Source organism: Sebastes fasciatus, chromosome 7, assembly GCF_043250625.1.
Source record: "Sebastes fasciatus isolate fSebFas1 chromosome 7, fSebFas1.pri, whole genome shotgun sequence".
Lineage (NCBI taxonomy): Eukaryota > Metazoa > Chordata > Actinopteri > Perciformes > Sebastidae > Sebastes > Sebastes fasciatus.
The window spans coordinates 14,893,615-14,911,583 of NC_133801.1; the positions used below are offsets into that span (position 1 = coordinate 14,893,615).

General features: G+C 40.0%; 1 protein-coding gene across 3 annotated transcripts in view; it reads right to left on the minus strand.

Moving 5' to 3' along the window:
* The window catches only part of arap1 (ArfGAP with RhoGAP domain, ankyrin repeat and PH domain 1), a 55,631-nt gene that overhangs the window by 21,557 nt on the left and 16,105 nt on the right, over nucleotides 1–17,969 (minus strand). For 2 of the 3 annotated variants that reach the window (XM_074641811.1, XM_074641810.1), the window contains exons 3-13: nucleotides 13,874–14,055; nucleotides 13,039–13,127; nucleotides 12,861–12,943; nucleotides 11,912–12,052; nucleotides 11,422–11,491; nucleotides 9,957–10,077; nucleotides 9,572–9,756; nucleotides 8,969–9,075; nucleotides 7,947–8,146; nucleotides 7,501–7,586; nucleotides 6,612–6,794 (exon numbers count right to left, since the gene is read on the minus strand). In XM_074641811.1, coding sequence (XP_074497912.1) covers nucleotides 6,612–6,794; nucleotides 7,501–7,586; nucleotides 7,947–8,146; nucleotides 8,969–9,075; nucleotides 9,572–9,756; nucleotides 9,957–10,077; nucleotides 11,422–11,491; nucleotides 11,912–12,052; nucleotides 12,861–12,943; nucleotides 13,039–13,127; nucleotides 13,874–14,055 — 1,447 coding nt within the window. Of the gene's footprint in view, nucleotides 1–6,611; nucleotides 6,795–7,500; nucleotides 7,587–7,946; nucleotides 8,147–8,968; nucleotides 9,076–9,571; nucleotides 9,757–9,956; nucleotides 10,078–11,421; nucleotides 11,492–11,911; nucleotides 12,053–12,860; nucleotides 12,944–13,038; nucleotides 13,128–13,873; nucleotides 14,056–16,882; nucleotides 17,086–17,969 lie in introns of those variants that run through there. The other variant, XM_074641812.1, reaches the window with a different exon arrangement.

Here is a 17,969-nt window from a genome sequence, read left to right on the forward strand (position 1 = left end):
ACACCAGTCTGTCTTCTGTTAAAACCAATAAGCTCTTTTGGATCTGATTGAGAAATTCCACAGCACTCTGTCACACATGCACAGACAGAACCCCTCCTCTATTTAAGCCTCTACACACATACAGACAAACAAACCAATTAACAAAGATTCAAATTGCACAAGAAACCCGATACAAACACACACACACACAAACACAAGACATAGAGACAAACTGCATTTCTCTGTCTCACACACCACTGAAGAAATCTGATTGAAGACATCTGAACAAAAAGCTGTAGTCAGCCATCTGGAGCGGAACACATCCACGTACATATACTGTACAGTCTCATCATATGGATCACATGATAGAGCTGGTATATAGGGCCTGGGAATCAATGTTATTTTATGCTGAACACCAGGCCTTTCAGTGGCTACAATGGTCTGCCATAGTTTTCAGCAGCTTCTTCTCGTTTACATATGGAGCAAACAACACAGGTGCCATTTTCAGTTACACTTAACATACATTTTATGGCTAAAAATGCCACTGAACTATTAAAAGTGGAGATATTGTGCAGAAACAAACTGAAGAAGGATGTAAAGAACAGCCTGGAGTAATGTTAACATTATCAAGGCAAGGAACAGATAGTAAATTAATACATTATCAAACAGCAGGTTGAAGATCGCTATTGAAATAATTAAGAATGTCCTATGAAATGATTCACAAAGTAAATAATGATTATAGTGAGGAAAAATCAAATCGACTTAAAGAGAGATTGGTGACTTTCCACTTGTGATTTTCTGTTAACTAGAGTTGTGAATGTTGAGAGTTAAGATGTCATTAAAATTGATTAAACATTGTCCTTTTGTCTTTTTTCATAATTTTGTCTAAATCATAACTTACATCATTTAAATTTAACTTTAAATATATTTGACTTACATCAGATATTTACACACAGCTGGAAAAAAACTGCTTTGCTTCGACCGAGTCTAAATACTTCTTTACGGTTTCAATACAGCTGATCACATTATATTGTAGCAGAGAGGAAGGGGAATGGGGATACAATGTAGTTTTCCCTTTTAAATCTTTGGAATAGGAGTAGATACAGTATAGGAGTGACATCTGGGATCAGGGTTGAAGAGGGGGAAACAAGGCCAACTAGAGTAAAGGGGAACAGTGAACCGACCGCGGTGAGAGAGTTCAAAAGATTTAATTTAGTCTGAACTGAATACCTTCAACATGAAACAGTCGGAAAAGTACACGAGTACAGCACCATTTTGGAAAACTGGATCAATGGGAAGCCATGTGCTAGACAGAGTGCTGATCCCTGGGGTGGGTTAGATTGACATTTTGTATTTTCACCTTTTTCTCCGCACTTTCTCTTTTCCTTTGCCAGAGACGCAATTTACTGCATCTCTCCTGCATTGTTCCACTCACATTTTTGCAGTCTTGTACTTCACTTTCATGCAAACTCCTTTACCCCCACGAGAATTAACTGAACTAGTGCAGTTTACTGGACTTTTACTAGGACATAGAACACATAGGACACATTTAATCAAAATTTCATTGAAATCGCAATATGGCCTACTGCAATTTTCAAATCGCAGGATTAGATCGCAATATTTGTTAAAGGCGAATTGTGTGTCAAAACAATATTTTTAATTTAACATTGTGTGCTGTAGAGATGTCCTGGGATACGCATTATACTTAAGAAAACCTCTTTGTTTGGTATAGATCCTCGCAAAAATCACGCAATAATCATTCAAATATGTTTTTCAATGAAAATGAGAATAATGATGTAAACATTATCATTCCCTCTAATATCACAAATCATATTGCATTTTGCAATATCAGTCAAAACAATTGCAATTAGCTACAGTATATTTTCAAAATCATGCAGCCCTAGCTTTTACAGCCTCATATTTGGGAAAACTATACACTACAACTAAAAACATGAATTTAGCGGCTCTACGTCACTGGAGCTATGAGAGAAAATTGCTGCTCATTTGTTGACTCCTATTTTATCCACTTTAACCATCACACTGCCCTAACCATCTAGTTTAGATGTACTGGCTGACGCCACAAGCCACAAAAGTCAATACTTGAGATCAATCCCTGCAGGCTAACATTAGCCACCAAGCTCAGCCATATCATGATGTACTGTAATTTGACCACAAGCAATATAAAGTTCAGAAACAGCACCTTGCTGCAAACAAGTACAGTGTGATGTTTTGTGATGACACGTTCCTAAGCCTGATAATTGTATGTGTGTGTGTTCCAGTAAAAATGAACAAAACCAGCCCTCTCTGTCCCATGTGGACATATATGTGAAAGCCATGTTGTATGTAGGTCAGTGTCCTGTAACGAGTCAATAGCCAACCATGTGCCTTCTGAGCAAGAGAAGTACACCAATCAGAACAAAGTACAATCAGGAAATGAGTGTTTGAGGACCTCACGCCCTCCAACATCTGCTGTCTATGAAACAGGGAGTAATGTAATAACACACACACACACACACACAAAGAAAGAGAGAAGAGAAGGGAATTCAAGAATCTTACCCAATTTCCCCAGAGAGAGAGAGAGAGAGCGAGAGAGCGAGAGAGAGAGATTTTATCTGGGTGTGTCTAGAATCACAGGCCTCCATCTGGCCTCTGCAGTTATATGGGACAGAATAGGAGGAAAAGAAAGAGACGAGAGGCACAGAAGAAAGACAAATATTGTGAAAGGAAGATGAAAGCATTTTAGTGGGGCGCATTAATTAGAGACTAATTGTACTTGGCTACAAACTCAACATAATACACTCCGACCTCCTTTGTGCAGACACACACATGCTTTGTCCATTTCTGCACATACCGAACGTCCAACCAAAAACACACATTTACGCATGTCCATATATTAAATCCAGATGAGAAAGAGTTATCCACATATGCTCCGTCATTACCTCACCAGGGACAGAATACGAAGAGAGAGGGAGATGGAGAAGGAGGTGGAGGTGAAAAGCCAGACAGATGAAGAAGAAGGGGAAGAGAAGAGGAGAGTGTATGTGGCAGAAACAGAAAGGCAGACACACACAAAGAGGGAGGGAAATAACTGGGAAATAAACAAGAAAGCAGATCCCAGCTCTCTGCACAATTTAAAAGGATTTATGACCTAAAATCCTACAGTGTGAATGAGGAAATGAGAGGACTCAGTTGGAAAAAGGGAAGAGAGATGAGGGAATGGACCAAAAAGGGTAAGAGAGATGGAGCTTTTCTTCTATGGAAGCCACTTTCCAAAACTATAAAAGCACAAAAACAAGCCCATAAAGAGTTTTTACTGCTGACTCTCAGCTGTGCCTGTTTGTTATAGTAAGTAGCAATAACATGCTGATTGTCACCACCATGCAGTCAACACAGACACAACAAACACAAGCTCAAGAATACTGGGAGCAGGTTTTAACAAATGCAACAAAGATGCATGATAATATGAGACGTAGTTTTGATAACTCCCTAAGTCCCTGACTTAAACTTGGCACACATACTCTCAAGCTGCCAACACTTCTCTCTGTGTTAAATAACTCAATGCCATTCTGTACATGTCTGTCAAACTTGTTTTATGCTCCACCCAGTGCTCTTTGATTCCTCACAGAGACGTAAAGGAAACACCAAACAACAACAAGGCATTTTGCCAAGTCAAGGCAAGTCAAAAGGCTAGTATAATATAATAAGACACCATGAGGGAAGACAGGCTGCCAAACATACAACAGTACACAAAAAAAAAAAAAAGTTGAGTTTCCCTGGGACAATTGGGCTTTTTTGCATTTTCCAACACATGTTGAATAATTCTTTATAGAAACATGAACACTATGTTCTTGCAAGAGGATATGAAACCCAATGAATGAATGAAAGATTGTGTAAAGCGTCAATAGTTGAATACCTATTGCAAAAGAGAGGCAAAGAGAAAGAGGACACAAAGCAGGAAGGGATAGAGTGAGAGAGACAATGATGTCCATTGACAGAGGTGAGCCTATCATCTCTCTGAGTACACAGAGAACACATGGACTCACACACAGAGAGACAGAGCAACACAGACCAACAAAAATGCAAAAAAATGCACAGAAACATGCCTACACACACATTGATATGCATGTTAACGTATCTCAGCCCACTCCCAGTGAAAACCATACACACAATAACTCTAATGTGCTCACTGACATAGAGCTACAGTACAGTCGCCCTTATTATATAGTGTCAAGACAAAACTATGCCCCACAAACACATTCACATTTGTGTTAGTTTTATTGCACTGAGCTCACATACTGTCACAGATTCAAAGTCCATTGACACACATTCCTATACTCACCCTACTAACTTGTTACAACTCACATTCTTCACAGAGATAATCTACAAAAACACACAGATGCAGACACACAAAATACTTTCACTACCTTCTCCTACAGCTCACCAGCACACACAAACTCACCTGTAAGTTTTCAGTTCCTTTCAGTCACTCCTCTGTTTGACTGTCAGTCGACACAGACACGCACACGCCAAAGAAATATCTAGTTTGTGATGCTTTACTGTGGCAGAAGGCTAGGGGAATACTAGCAACTTACACATAAGAGAAAGAAGCAGCAGTGAGGAGATCAACTTTCTTCTGCAGTCCCAGACAAATAATGAGGGGGGGGAAAGAGGGAGAGGCGGAGTTACAGCACATTCCAGCTAAAGCAGTGAGTAATGATGTCACATTCAGAAAGAAAAAGGAAAAACAAAGAAGAAAGGAAGCAGAGAAGTAGGGATGAAAAGCCAGGACTAGATAAACAAACCTGAATTTGAGCCAGAGACACTCCAGCGCTCTCACATCACACAAACTTCTGCTTCTCTCAGAGCCTTACTGTCCATTCCTTTTCACATAGCTGCATAGTTGTCACAAACCCATTGCATACTCTATTATTTCTTAAGACACACCCTAGTGGAAAGAGTAGCAACACCACAGACCTGAGGAACCTGAAGTATTTGAAAAAGAACAGGTAGAGCAGCATCTGTTTGAAATGAGGGGAATACAAAAGACAGGCAGAAAGCTGATCACGTTCTAAAGAGACAGCCTCAGACAAAAAGTAGAAACAAGAAAAAGAGATAGCCATCGTGGAGGAGGACTGAATGAAGAAGGGAGGACCAGCAGCTGAACAAAAACAGCTTTAAAACGACCAGTGATTGGGATGTGTGTGACAATAAGAAAACTTCCTTTATCTCCTTCTTCTTGTCCCAAACACAGTGACTAACACACACAGACAAGGTTGAACGCTTGGGAGAGGAAAAATAGAACTCAGTCAGGTGCTAAATGTGACTCACTCACACACTCAGTGTGTCTGTGAGCAGTCCACATTGTTTGTGGTTAAGTGGGTTAAGCAGCTAATGAGTGACCCAGCAGGGTCTGAAACACTAAGACATTTACCGCACACAGTGGAACACGGCGAGGGCACAATATAAAACCCCCGACTCTAGCTGTCCGGAAAACTGTTCCCAAGTGTCCTATTTCGGACTTTTACTGACCAACTTTATCATGTTGACAGGGCAGAGGTATGTGTTTTCTGAGCTCCCCAATTAGGACAGATACACTGGTAGTCCATCATGAGAGGGCTGTTGTTAATTCCTGACTTAATTGTAATGTCTGTACATAGAGGCCAATGCTGATTCTCTTAAACCACTAGTACTGTATGAGCTTACACTTTGCAAACACTAGTGACTCAAAAGCAAGCCAGGAATGAAACAAATAAAACATCACTCTAATTACTCAAATCTGAATGTCAGTATTGCAATTGGCACTGTGCTTTAAATGTTGGACTTAATCAGGGATTCAGCCAGCTTTTGCAATGTATGAACCAGCGTTTCACTCCTACTGCAGTGAGTTCAAATCAGTCCCTTGAATGCCCCACTTTGAGGTGAAGTGACAAATGTAGCTTGCCTGAATCAGCTAGCTGGGAAAGTTGAATCAATACAAATTTTGAAACCAAAAAAGAATAAATGCTTGTCTTTAGTGCAATATTGGACTGTAATACGTGTATTTACACCAAGGAACTAACTTATTTTTTATGTTCTTTTGAACTGGTTTCACAGGAAAAGCCCGTTTTGTTGTCTCTCTGTCTATCAGTCAATCTATCTACAAGTCAGTACTAGAACGGTCAGGCCACTTCTTTATTCTTGGATTCTTAGTCATGGTCTGAGTAGTGAAGATGCAGATGTACGGTGTATGGTGTGTGTATGTCTTACAAAATCCAGTCACAACTAAAGCCTGTGACCCTCTATGAGACATATGCACACAGCTGCTGGAAAAAAAATCTTAAAGGAGGCACTGTATTGTGAAGCAAAGGGAGCAGTCAACACTACATCACTACATTCAGCGAAGTGAATAAATGAATTAAGTCACCATGATGGATTAAAAAGACAATTTAGTCATAGTGGATTGCTAAACGAACCATCTCTAAACCCTCCCTGTGTACAAAAGCCTCTTTTTCTCAAGGTCTAGTGACTGACTCAATGTAGTTTTGTATATTAAATCCCTATATAACCACAGAAAATGCAGCGTGTATATTCAAATCCAAGCATGAGGGTAACGCAGACAAAAGCAAACAATCAAAGCAGTGATTTCAACTTACATTATTGAGCTCTTTCTGGTTCCCGTACAGAGGGTGGTACTTCCTGTATTTGCCCTGGCGGTATTTGTTGGTGATGAAGCGCCGTCGTTCTTCGCTGCAGCTAGAAGGCATCAAAGCTTCACTTGGCGGGACGTTGGCTGCCCAGAAACTGTTTACCCGCTCGTTGCCCAGCAACAGGAACACCTGCATCACGAGTAGGGATTAGGAGAAGTATTTCCACATTAAGAATGATAGGAAGCGTGTGTAGAGGTCAAGATGTGTGCTGTCATCTGACAATATACACTGTACAGTTCATTAAGTATGCCTGTACATTTTTTGTATTATTTTTATTACATTATATTGGACCAAGTTGCAAATATTCTCTACCCTTATGTGTGTATATCAATATGCAACACCACCACTAACTACTGCCTTAGAAATTACCACAGAGTTGAATCCAAACCCTGACACAGTGTCAACAAAAACTCAAAGCTCACTCTAAGCGTTACAAGGATTAACTACTGTATACTAGACTGTATTATGTTATACAAGTGTACCTAATCAACTGCTACCTCAGTATAAATTAATCTGCAGCTCTATCTGGGTTTAAGCAGCCAAATTAATTGTTCATGACGAATGGGCTACCTACGGGTCTGAAAAGTGAAGCCAATGCAGAAGTGCCTCAAACTTGCATTCTTTCTAACAGCCAGCAGGGGGTGACTCCTCTGGTTGCAAAAAGAAGTCAGATTGTATAGAGGTCTATGAGAAAATGACCCTACTTCTCACTTGATTTATTACCTCAGTAAACATTGTAAACATGAGTTTATGGTCTCAATCGCTAGTTTCAAGTCTTCTTCAATATATGATATTTTATTCCGTATAAAAAAAAAACACTCCTGTGTGTGTGTACCTGTACAAGCTCCTCTGTCCAGACTTTCCTGTCCATCTTCAGACTACGAACCTTTGAGATGCTAGGACCCAGTCCTCTGTGCTCTCCTGGAAAAGACACACACATTTTGAAGACAAAGTACATACAGACCGTGTAACAGTACTGTGGAATTCTATTCTACAACCACCCCAATACTGTACTGGAGTTTTTACACCAAGATAATTGATATTTGTCATGTCACTGTAACACACAGCAAAGATTAAAAAAAATAAAATCAATCAAAATATATCCTCTGTACAATTCTAACCACATTTTGAAGAAATGTATGAAAATGGAGACACTCAAAAACATGTTAACAACAATGTCAAAACTTTGTTTAACAGAAAATATTCACATTGACAAATGCACACACATAGATGCACACACACACACACACACACACACACACACACACACACACACACAACCTGCGCATCGTTTGCAGATCACCACACACAGGTTGATGGCAGCCCACTCCGGCTTGGGAGCCTCACAGTCGGCACAGAGACTGTTGCTAGGCTCCGCCCAGATCCGATCTGCCACCTCGCTATTCGACAGCGCCTCACCTATCGCGTTCTGCATGGCGTCAACCCACTGCTCTCGCTGCTGCTCTGACTCTGCGATAAAACTGCGAAGAGAGACAAACACACGGCCGAGTGTTAATGCCGACATGGTGGTGTCGATAACAACTACCAAGTGATGGAAATGAGAAAGCCTGTGACTGGAAACTAAACAAACACACACACACACACACACACACACACAGACAGATTTGTGGCTTGACGCAGACTCGCATGTCTGAATACTTCCTCTTTTCATCTGTCTAACAACACATTGGTCTCTGTCCTTAAACACATATACAGTACACACACTTCTCAAACGACTAGAGAGATGCACAAATGCACACTTAGACCGAGACACACACTGACTCACAGTCCAACTCTTATACAAATACACAAGCCTTTTCAGATTTCCCCATCCTGTCAAGCTGAGCCCTTGCGCTGCAGGCTGTACACTGTCAGCCAAAAGACCACACACACCACACCAACACTTGTGCACACACATCTCCCTAACTCTTCTTCTCTCACACACACAAACACTCATACAAAGGGCTTTTCACATTCTCCAAGGATGTCCAGCTGAGGACTGTGAGGATAGCTGGACGGTGGGAGTTCTCAGTAAAACAACATGATCTGATTTCCCTGAAGTATCCTTGCACCAAGACCAACTCAGCCGTTGACTAACAAGGAAGAATGTTTTGCACTTAAATCCTTATGAGGAAAACATAAATCCATTGTCGAGATGAAAAAAGTAAAAATCAGTCAGACTGTACAGTACATCAAATTATACTTACAGAGGACACATACACAAAGCACATATCCAAGTCAAGAGTTTACTGTATACACATGGCAGAGAGTTAGTAAGTGTGTGTGTTGCATTTATGCAGTACCTGAATATGCGGTAAGGTGTGGTGAGATCAAATCCACGACGATCTGATTCTTTAACATTTCCTACATTCATCTCAATGGATGTGATACCCACTCCTATACGATGGTCCTGGAAGAAGAAAAAAATCTGGGTGAGTGGCTCAACTTTATGTTAATAAATATTATTTGAAATTGCTATTTTACATTTGTTTTACTGTAGAAGGCTGAAAGTATCTCCACTACTTTATCTATAAATTTAACCTTAAATGTTGACGATGATGTAAGTTGATGTTAGATTTGATAAACTTGTAATCGCACTGTAAAATTAAAAATGTTCTGTGTAAAGGGAAATGAGAAAGCCTATGTGAGCCCTGTCATCAATTTCTTCTGGTGCTTTTTGAAAAGGAAAAACAGGAAAATAATGACACAAGAATGGTACATGTTGTAATGTTTTTTCTGTCAATTATGGATCAGCAGATGCATTTTAATCACTCAATAGAACCCTTTTTTGGTGCATTAATACCCAGATTTAGTTTATATAGTATTTTGCAAAATAAAGACGACACTACTACTATGTGATTTGAACACACTGCTCATCTCTGTAGTCACACACAGAGCGTCCTTACCTCAATGTTTTTGTAGAGGAAGACTTTATCTGAGGCGACAACGGTATAAAGTTTGGAGCGTAACCCTCTGAGTTCCAGATTGCCCTGAAACTCCGGGGTCAAAGGTGAGCAGGGGTTCATGGTGCTGCGCAGATGGCGCCCCCTGGTGCAGTCCTGCAGTACAGCCACCCAGTCGTTTCTCTCGACTGGATGGATGTGCAAAACATGTATGAATAAACATGTGTGTAGTAAAAATATGCATCCACAAATACTGTATATGTGAACCAAGATACATCATTTGTGCATGCATGAGACATATGCACATGACCTCTTATAAACGGTAACACACGTTATTTTTAATGTGTGCAGGCACCCACACACAGATGACTAGACAAAACAGACAGACCTTCACTTTCAGCCCTGAAGATAAATGTCCGGTTGCTTGTGACGACCTCAAACTTCAGCTCTCCCACACTGGCCACATTAGTGATGAAGGCGGTAGAGATGATCCCCTTAGAATACACTTCCTACAACACACCACACACACACAGCAAAAACTACTCTGTAAAAAAGATCCATATCTAACATACATAATGTAGAAAGTGCATTAATGTGGGTGTGTTTCGTGAGCGGGAAAGGCAGTCTTAATGCATCAGTGCAATCGCGCTATTTGACGCATTTTTGACATCCGTCCCTTGATGGTCTCATAGAGCAGATACACTTCCACCTTATCAAATATATCAATCCACACTGACTCTGAGAAGTATGTGAAGCACGTCACCGCAGGAGGACATCACACTTATCTGTAATTATTGATCATGACCCCCAGTTTCGCTTTGAGCTTTACGGTTTCAATATAGGCATATTTCTCCTGCTTGCTACAAAGGGTGGGGACAGATAATCAACTGATACAATATGTATACATGGAGTCCACTTGAAAACTATTTTGTCCAGCTGGTAATGACGACAGTGACGTTCAATAGGTCGGAGTTGGTGTGGACTGAACGGACTGAACCAGAGGTGGGACCAAGTCATTGTTTTGCAAGTCACAAGTAAGTCTCAGGTCTTTGCACTCAAGTCCCAAATCAAGTACCAAGTCCTAAACTCTAAGTTTCGAATCCGAAACAGGTCATAATGCGCTATTCACCAAATGTAATGCCCTTTTAACAACAGAGTAACGTAACGTTAGTTCTTCATGGTTTTCTCCTGTAACTTGATTGGATGCTGTCGGATTGGTTCAAACAAAGTGGATCTGGGGAATTAAGTGTAAGATAATCAAATGTAAGTCCCAATAATATTTATCAAAAATAAAGAATCCAGAGCTTAAAAAAAACAACACCACTTTTCAAGGATTCAGCAATATACAACACAAAATAGAAATTTGTTTGTTCAGTTCAGTTCAGTTATTTCCACCACAAGTAAATCATCTTCCCAAGCAAATCAATAAAGGATCTCTCAAAAAGTAAATTAACCCAACATCTAGGATGCTGTCTGAGTTACCTCCAGTACCGGGCAGTTGATCTTCTTTGTGAACACACTTTTTAAATAACATCCTTTTTGATCTTTGGGCTTGGGGGGAAGGTATCAAGAAGGCCTATTTTCAAGTCAAAAGGCTGAAGTCCAAGTGAAGTCACGAGTCACTGGTGTTGAAATCCAAGTCAAGTTGCAAGTCTTTTTTTATTTTGTCAAATCACTTCTAAAGTCATCAAATTTCTTACTTGAGTCCAAGTCATGTGACTTGATTCCACACCTCTAGACTGAACGCTTCAGTAGCGCTTGCATGCTGTTCACGTCTCGCTTTTGTCGTAGATTCCCAGTAAGAGTGACTAATGTGATGATGTGATAGAGTTACTGTACATGTTTGCTTTTACCTTGTCATTGTCAAAGTATCTCAGGTAGTCAACATCCAGCTTTACCCATCGTCTCTGATAATAAAGGGCCCTGTGTAAGAAAACACACACACAAACACACTTTCAAAACATGAAGTACAAACTCTTTTTACTGTAGTACAAGAGGAACTAGGACCTGGGTAGTAATTTGAAGCGTTTCAGCATAACATGTTTTATTACTGTTTCATTGTAATTATTAATGGTGGGCCTAACACTCCATGCAAAGCGTATAAAACCAACTGTACAATGTTAAAAGTAATTTTGTGAATAATAGAATGAAAGGCATGAAAAAGATTAGTTGTATTTGTTCAGGTATAAAAACAGCTCCAACCGTTAAACCATACCTTGATCTTTTGTATTGATGTCACCATGTTTAAAGTAGGATTGAGATACACAGCAGATATCTGTAGTATTGGTTGATGCCCTTTAATTAGCACAACCTCAGCTTTTGTGTGTGTGTTGTCATTCATACCCCTGAGGTGGATTCTTGTCCAGCCAGCCCATCTTGATGACAGCAGCAAGCTGAGAGCTGTCGTCTTTAGTGGCCGAAGCCAGTCTGCCAGTGTTTGGCAGGTAAATGCTTCCTTGTAGAGAGCCAATGTCCCCGTCCAGACTTTGGATGCACAGAAATAAGCACACAAACACAAACACTTAGTAAACAATATTAACAGAAAGAAACCTGAAATTAATGTTTGTATAATAACCTTGTATTATTTTTTTCTAAACAAAGAAATGTTATTGTAATATTATATGGGACACATTTCAAAGAGCCACTACCCATTAATTGAACTTATCAAACAGGAAACAAACAAGCATATTTTTTGTGTCACAATGGAAACCAAGGTTATTGCCTAAAGGTTTCTGCAGGACTCTAAGAATGACTAGACTCAATTAAACTGTATATAAATTATTTTTGCTCAAAAGCTGAACTTTTAAAAATGATTCAGTCTATACAGGTAAAAACTATTTTTTTTTATCAGTCATGTAAATAGATTATTCAAAATCAGCAAAACTAGCCACATTGTCTTGTCATAAACTTCAATAACAATCTAGAGTTGAATTAGTCAGTGCACAATGTATCAACCCTTTTGTAATCAAAGGCATTCCTATTCAACACTGGCTAGATGCGTAGAACAGAAATAGATGTTGATACAGATAGTAAAGCAAAACACAAAGTAAATATTCAATAAGCAAAAACAGCCTGAGAACAATTCTAGTGGACAAAAAAATAGATCAACTTACTGAGCACTCAAAACCATAACCTTACATTCAAGCTATATGCTGATTACCATGGTCAGCGATGTACTGACTACAAAGGTCAAATCTGTCTCTGTGTTTGCTCGTTGGCTTTTTTTCTATTGTACAGTCTAATGCTGAGTTTCTGGGTTTGTGTTGATTGTTTGTGTTGATGCATGACTCACTCGTCGTCATCCAACATCTCGTCATCACTGCACAAAGAACTGTACCGTCCCTTTGCCCTGCGGGGCACTTGCAGAGACATATCCTATAGGAGGAGACAGCCGTCATTCACAGTCACATTCACATTGTCACGAGGAGAAGAGGAAGAGGAGTGTAAAAGAAGGAAACATTCTCACTTACCCTGTCTGGTGCGCTCATTCGATGAGCACCGGGGTAAAACAAGTCTGGATCCTCGTAGTCATCAGAACTATCATCGAGTGAATCCAACCCTGAGGGAGGGAGCAGAAGATGAGAACAAATGGAGTTGTACTGCTTTAGTTTTGTACTGACACTCAATATGATTTGGACAAGCCTCAATTAACCATAATGCTAAGGGCTGTCTACTTTTTTCTGACTTGGAACAACAGCAACATAATTGCTCTCTGTGCATGCTGTATAGGTAATACACAAAGTATATGTTTGATTTTGGATATATTGTGGATTGTAGTATTTCCATTTTCAGTTGGGAAACAAGTAATCAAAATCATATTGATAAATGCATCTGGCAGGACAGATGTACAGAGAAAATAATGTATAAATATATAAAATAAAATTTACATTGCGGTTTGTTTTTGTTTTGGATCGGCGTGATCCCATCCACTGCCAATTTCAACACCCCGTTGCCACACATGAAACAAATTGGCACGCAAACACAGCCTTCTGCAGCCATGGAGGCAAGCAAAACAACTGGATGGATCAACAGAGATAACATTACATTCGATTCTACCCGACCTTAAAAGCCTCTGCACTTCTCTCTGTGGTCCGTGTGCAGCTGGGTTAGAAGTATTTGAGACACACAGCCGGTGAAGTGATTCTGACTACTGCTGACCAGAGGCTAACGCGTCGTGTCTAGAAGGTAAACCTCAAATTTCAAAAATGTGTGCTAACTGCTATGAGTCACCGGAGGAGAACGCGAGCTGTCAGTGCTACATATTGCTCCTTTAAACAAGTATTATATACTGCATATCGTACTTACTGGACTCAAGGGGAGGTTGGGGGACTCTCCTGGCAGGCAGAGCCGGCTGAGTGTCCGGTTGAGTGTCCGGTTGAGTTGACTGATGTGCGTCTTCTAGAGTTAGTGGTGTCCTGATGCGAGGTGGGACCTGTGGAGTTTGGTCTTTCTGCATCTCATCGGAGACCGTCTTGGTGGGAATGGGGCTGGGGGATAAAGGGGTACAGGAGAGGTCAACAGAGGCTTGGAGAGCAGGAGAGGAGTCCTCGGACATCACGGTAATCAGAGATCGGGGGAAAATCCCAAGCAGATGGCTGATTCTATACATCCTCTATATCAAGAAAGCCCTTCTCCCTTTGACCCCTCCTGTCTTGTCGATCTCATTTCATAGTAAAAACTACAGACATAACAGCATTTGAGATTTTACTCAGGCACCTGCTACAAAAAAAAGGTTGCAGCCAACAAACTTACGCAGTGCTCATGGTTAGATATTATAACTCTCTTCGAACAGCATGAAGAAAAAGAAAAAACCTGCTTCAGTCCACATTACTGACTCCTGCTCTGTCTTCTTCAGTGGTACGAGAATTGATCCCAGAGCTGTGACAAACCGGAGTCCCTCTGCTCTCCCTCTGACTGTCTGTTTTTCTCTCTCCACTTCTGGTTTAAGCTGCAAGTCTCAACCTGTCTCACCCTGCAAGATCCTATCTCCATGTAAACACAGCATACCTCTAGCTCACTAGAGATGTGCCGGTATACCATCTGTACAACATACCGTGGTGAAGCAATCTAATGGTAACAATACCGCCAACAATTGCTATTACAGCCAACTTGTTCCAACTGCATATATTGTGCAATTGTAATATTTGCGGAAATAATAACAATATATGTTTCCCAATGCAACACATAAACACGGGGCCGGTAGGCCTGACGTTACTAGGAAATTACAAATTGATTCATCAAACATTACCACAGCACAGGTTTGCACAGACAGATGAGCAAACTGAAAAAACAGCAACCCTACTAATGTGGTTATGAATGTGAAGACAATGCACATAAGCACGGTACCTTAGATCTATATGCGGATTTGGTTATTAAGATCTCTTACATTGTTGACTTTTGGCTATTAATAATGGCACGTTATAAACCGCAATATCCTTCATACCAAGTCATACTTCACTATTATGTTAACAAATGCATAGGCTACAGTATACTCTATATAAAGAATGTTATACTAATGTAATACCGTACATTTGCTGCTTGTTTTTTTAACAGACTTTCTTGCTTACTTTTCATATAGTTACTACTCTATTATTCTTCCTAAACTCAAAAATAGCGAAATTAATTCATTCATACAATATTTAGCAACTATATACTCTTTCCATGAGGACGGGAAAGTCAAGAGTGAGCACACAGGCCTGTTTCTATCCATCCAGTATTGTGAAAGTTCCTCTTTATTCCTGCCTATTTTGTGAATTTCCTTCTTGTTACAATCACAATGATCAGCATTTAGCCTTGCAAGGACATAACAGATATTAGTCACACATTACAGCAAACAGCTCGAGACCAAACATCATGAACCTGTCACTTTGCTTCCAAACAATCTTCAGTTTAAAAGTTCACAAGTAATTATGCCTGAGTGAAATACCAGTAGAAAACAGTTACTAGTTCTTTTAGGTCAAAACAGAAAATACGACGTGTCCGAAAAGCTCAAACAATCATGCAACAGACCGTTAGTTTTATGTACTTTAGAGACAACCTACTCTAGTTGCTACAGTAAGCCATGTTGGCTGTTGGACAGTCGGCTCAAGTCAGAAAATTAAAAAAACGGTTTAGTCAAATTCTCTGTCTAACACAGAAATAAACTGCTCTGTTGTATTTTATTTTAAATGCCTCTTTAAGGTGATAAAACCATGTATGACTCAGCAGTAGCTGTGTCAAAATACCTACATTTATACAATATACACATTCTAAATTATTAGGAGGCGGTTCACAGACCCCTCTGGACAAATTACATTGCTTTTTCGTACAATTTCGGTTCAAGCAAGAGAAACAAATTCATGAAGTAGCAAACCATACTTTAAATTAAACCCGAGGCTCTAAATATATATTCCATTCATTCAAACCAGAAAAGCATAAACAATGACGGGAAACTGACGGGTTGACACAGTTCCTCCTTTTACTCAGAGGAAGAGTGCTGAGAGAGAGGGGCTTCTAGCTAGATGCTATATTTAACCTGCTCTTTGCTAGCTAACAGACCACAGTAGGCTAAAGAAACAATGACCGCTCATTTCTCCTCCCACACTGTGTTCATGTGAACTTAATCTTAGCAAATTTCTACACTTTATCCCAAGATCAGCTAACGATAGCTAATGGACCCTTTAGTTGTGACAGATGAGAGGCATTTTAAGATGGCATATGTGTTCATTGCATGGCCTCCCTGTCTTTTTTTGTCTTAAATACACACAAAATCTAACAGATTGGCATTCAAGACCAGCACCAAGCTATTCTATGCTGTGACATTATGTATAACCTCTGTTTCAAAAACAGTCTGTAAGTCATTGCTGATAGGGAGTGCTAACAGTAAAGCTAAGAGCAAAATACAGTATCTGATTTCCATGACAGCGAAAGACGCCAGGGATGCCTCTGCAAAATCCCATCTTACTGGTTGTGTATTCTTCACAGAAATACAGGTAATACACCAATACTAGTGTCAGTTCCCTAAACTTGCACAGCCCCAGGACAGGGCAGGTTATCTGGTCTCACACAGGATCATGAAAACATGACACTACCTTACTCTGGTCATGGTAAAACAAACTCAAGTAAACTTGATAACATTTCCACTAACAGCACCTTGTTTTCTATTCACTGAAAAAAGGTATAACTGCAGAAAAAATGAACACAACAATAAACAAAGGCTTCCTTGTTTGAAACACAGAGCAGAGTGAGGAGGGGGTTTAGCAGGTGAGAGTGCATGCTAAAAACAAGTACAGACTGAGAAGAGACATGTAGAGATATGTTTAGTATTAATGTTACCTGTCCCGACATGTTCAAAAAGAGTCCTCTTCCATGACGATACAACAATCGTAAACACACATCGGAGGAGAGGGGGAAAGAAAGGTTGAGGAAATGACCAGTCAACCAGAAGATGGGAGGAGGCAACAAAGCACACTGACAAGGAAACAAGAGAGTGACAAGAGAGTGTGTGAATGTGTGCTGGTAGAAGCTACAAAAAGTCTGAAGGTAGTTCCTGGTAATAAATCACTTTTGTCTATCTCTTTATCTTTATTTCTCACTCTCTCTTTCTCCCTGTGTCGCTGAAAGAGGCTAATGAGGAGGGGAGTTTCTAACTGCTGCATGTTGTTCTCCATTATAACTTCCTCCCTCTCTCTACAGTTAGTTTCCCTTTGAAACACAGACAGAGAACATGCATATGTTGCATAAAAAAGAAGCCTGAGGTAAGGCTCAAGTTTCCTTTCTCTAACTGGTGACGAATGAAAGAGCCTTTAATCTGGCATGCTATCACCAGGAAGTACACAGACAGATACATGATAAAGAACTGCTGCAGTGTCATCAGTGAAACTAGTTGCAGGATAATAGTCTGCTGTTAAAGGGGAAATGTGCAGCCTCTTAAAAATACTAAGTGCTTTTTAAAGATCCATAATTCTGCAAACGCATCAATGTGCACAAAGAAACAAAAGCAAAAACTACTTTTGCAAAGCATTTAAACCCTGCAAAAAGCATGATATTACAATGTAGGAATATAATAGTTAAGAAAATGTCACCACAGAGTCTTTGAAAAAAAACATTCACACATATATGTGGTATAAGCAACCACAAAACTACAGCCTCACAGCTCAAGCTAAATTTACAGGTCTTGTTCACATATTTCCGTATTTAACAGGCCACTGAGCTTTAGGTCCAGTCCGTCAGTCAATGTGCTTCGGCCTTTCAATTTCAGGAAGTGTCTAATTTTATTTTCAGGAAGTGTTCAAAAGTCACCAATAACAGTAAACTGCTACTGAAGTTGACAAGAGATGTATTTTTCCATCTTGTCCAATAGGTGGCAGCACAATCCTCTAAGAACTACTAAACATTTACAGAGGTGAGATTTCTCAATTGA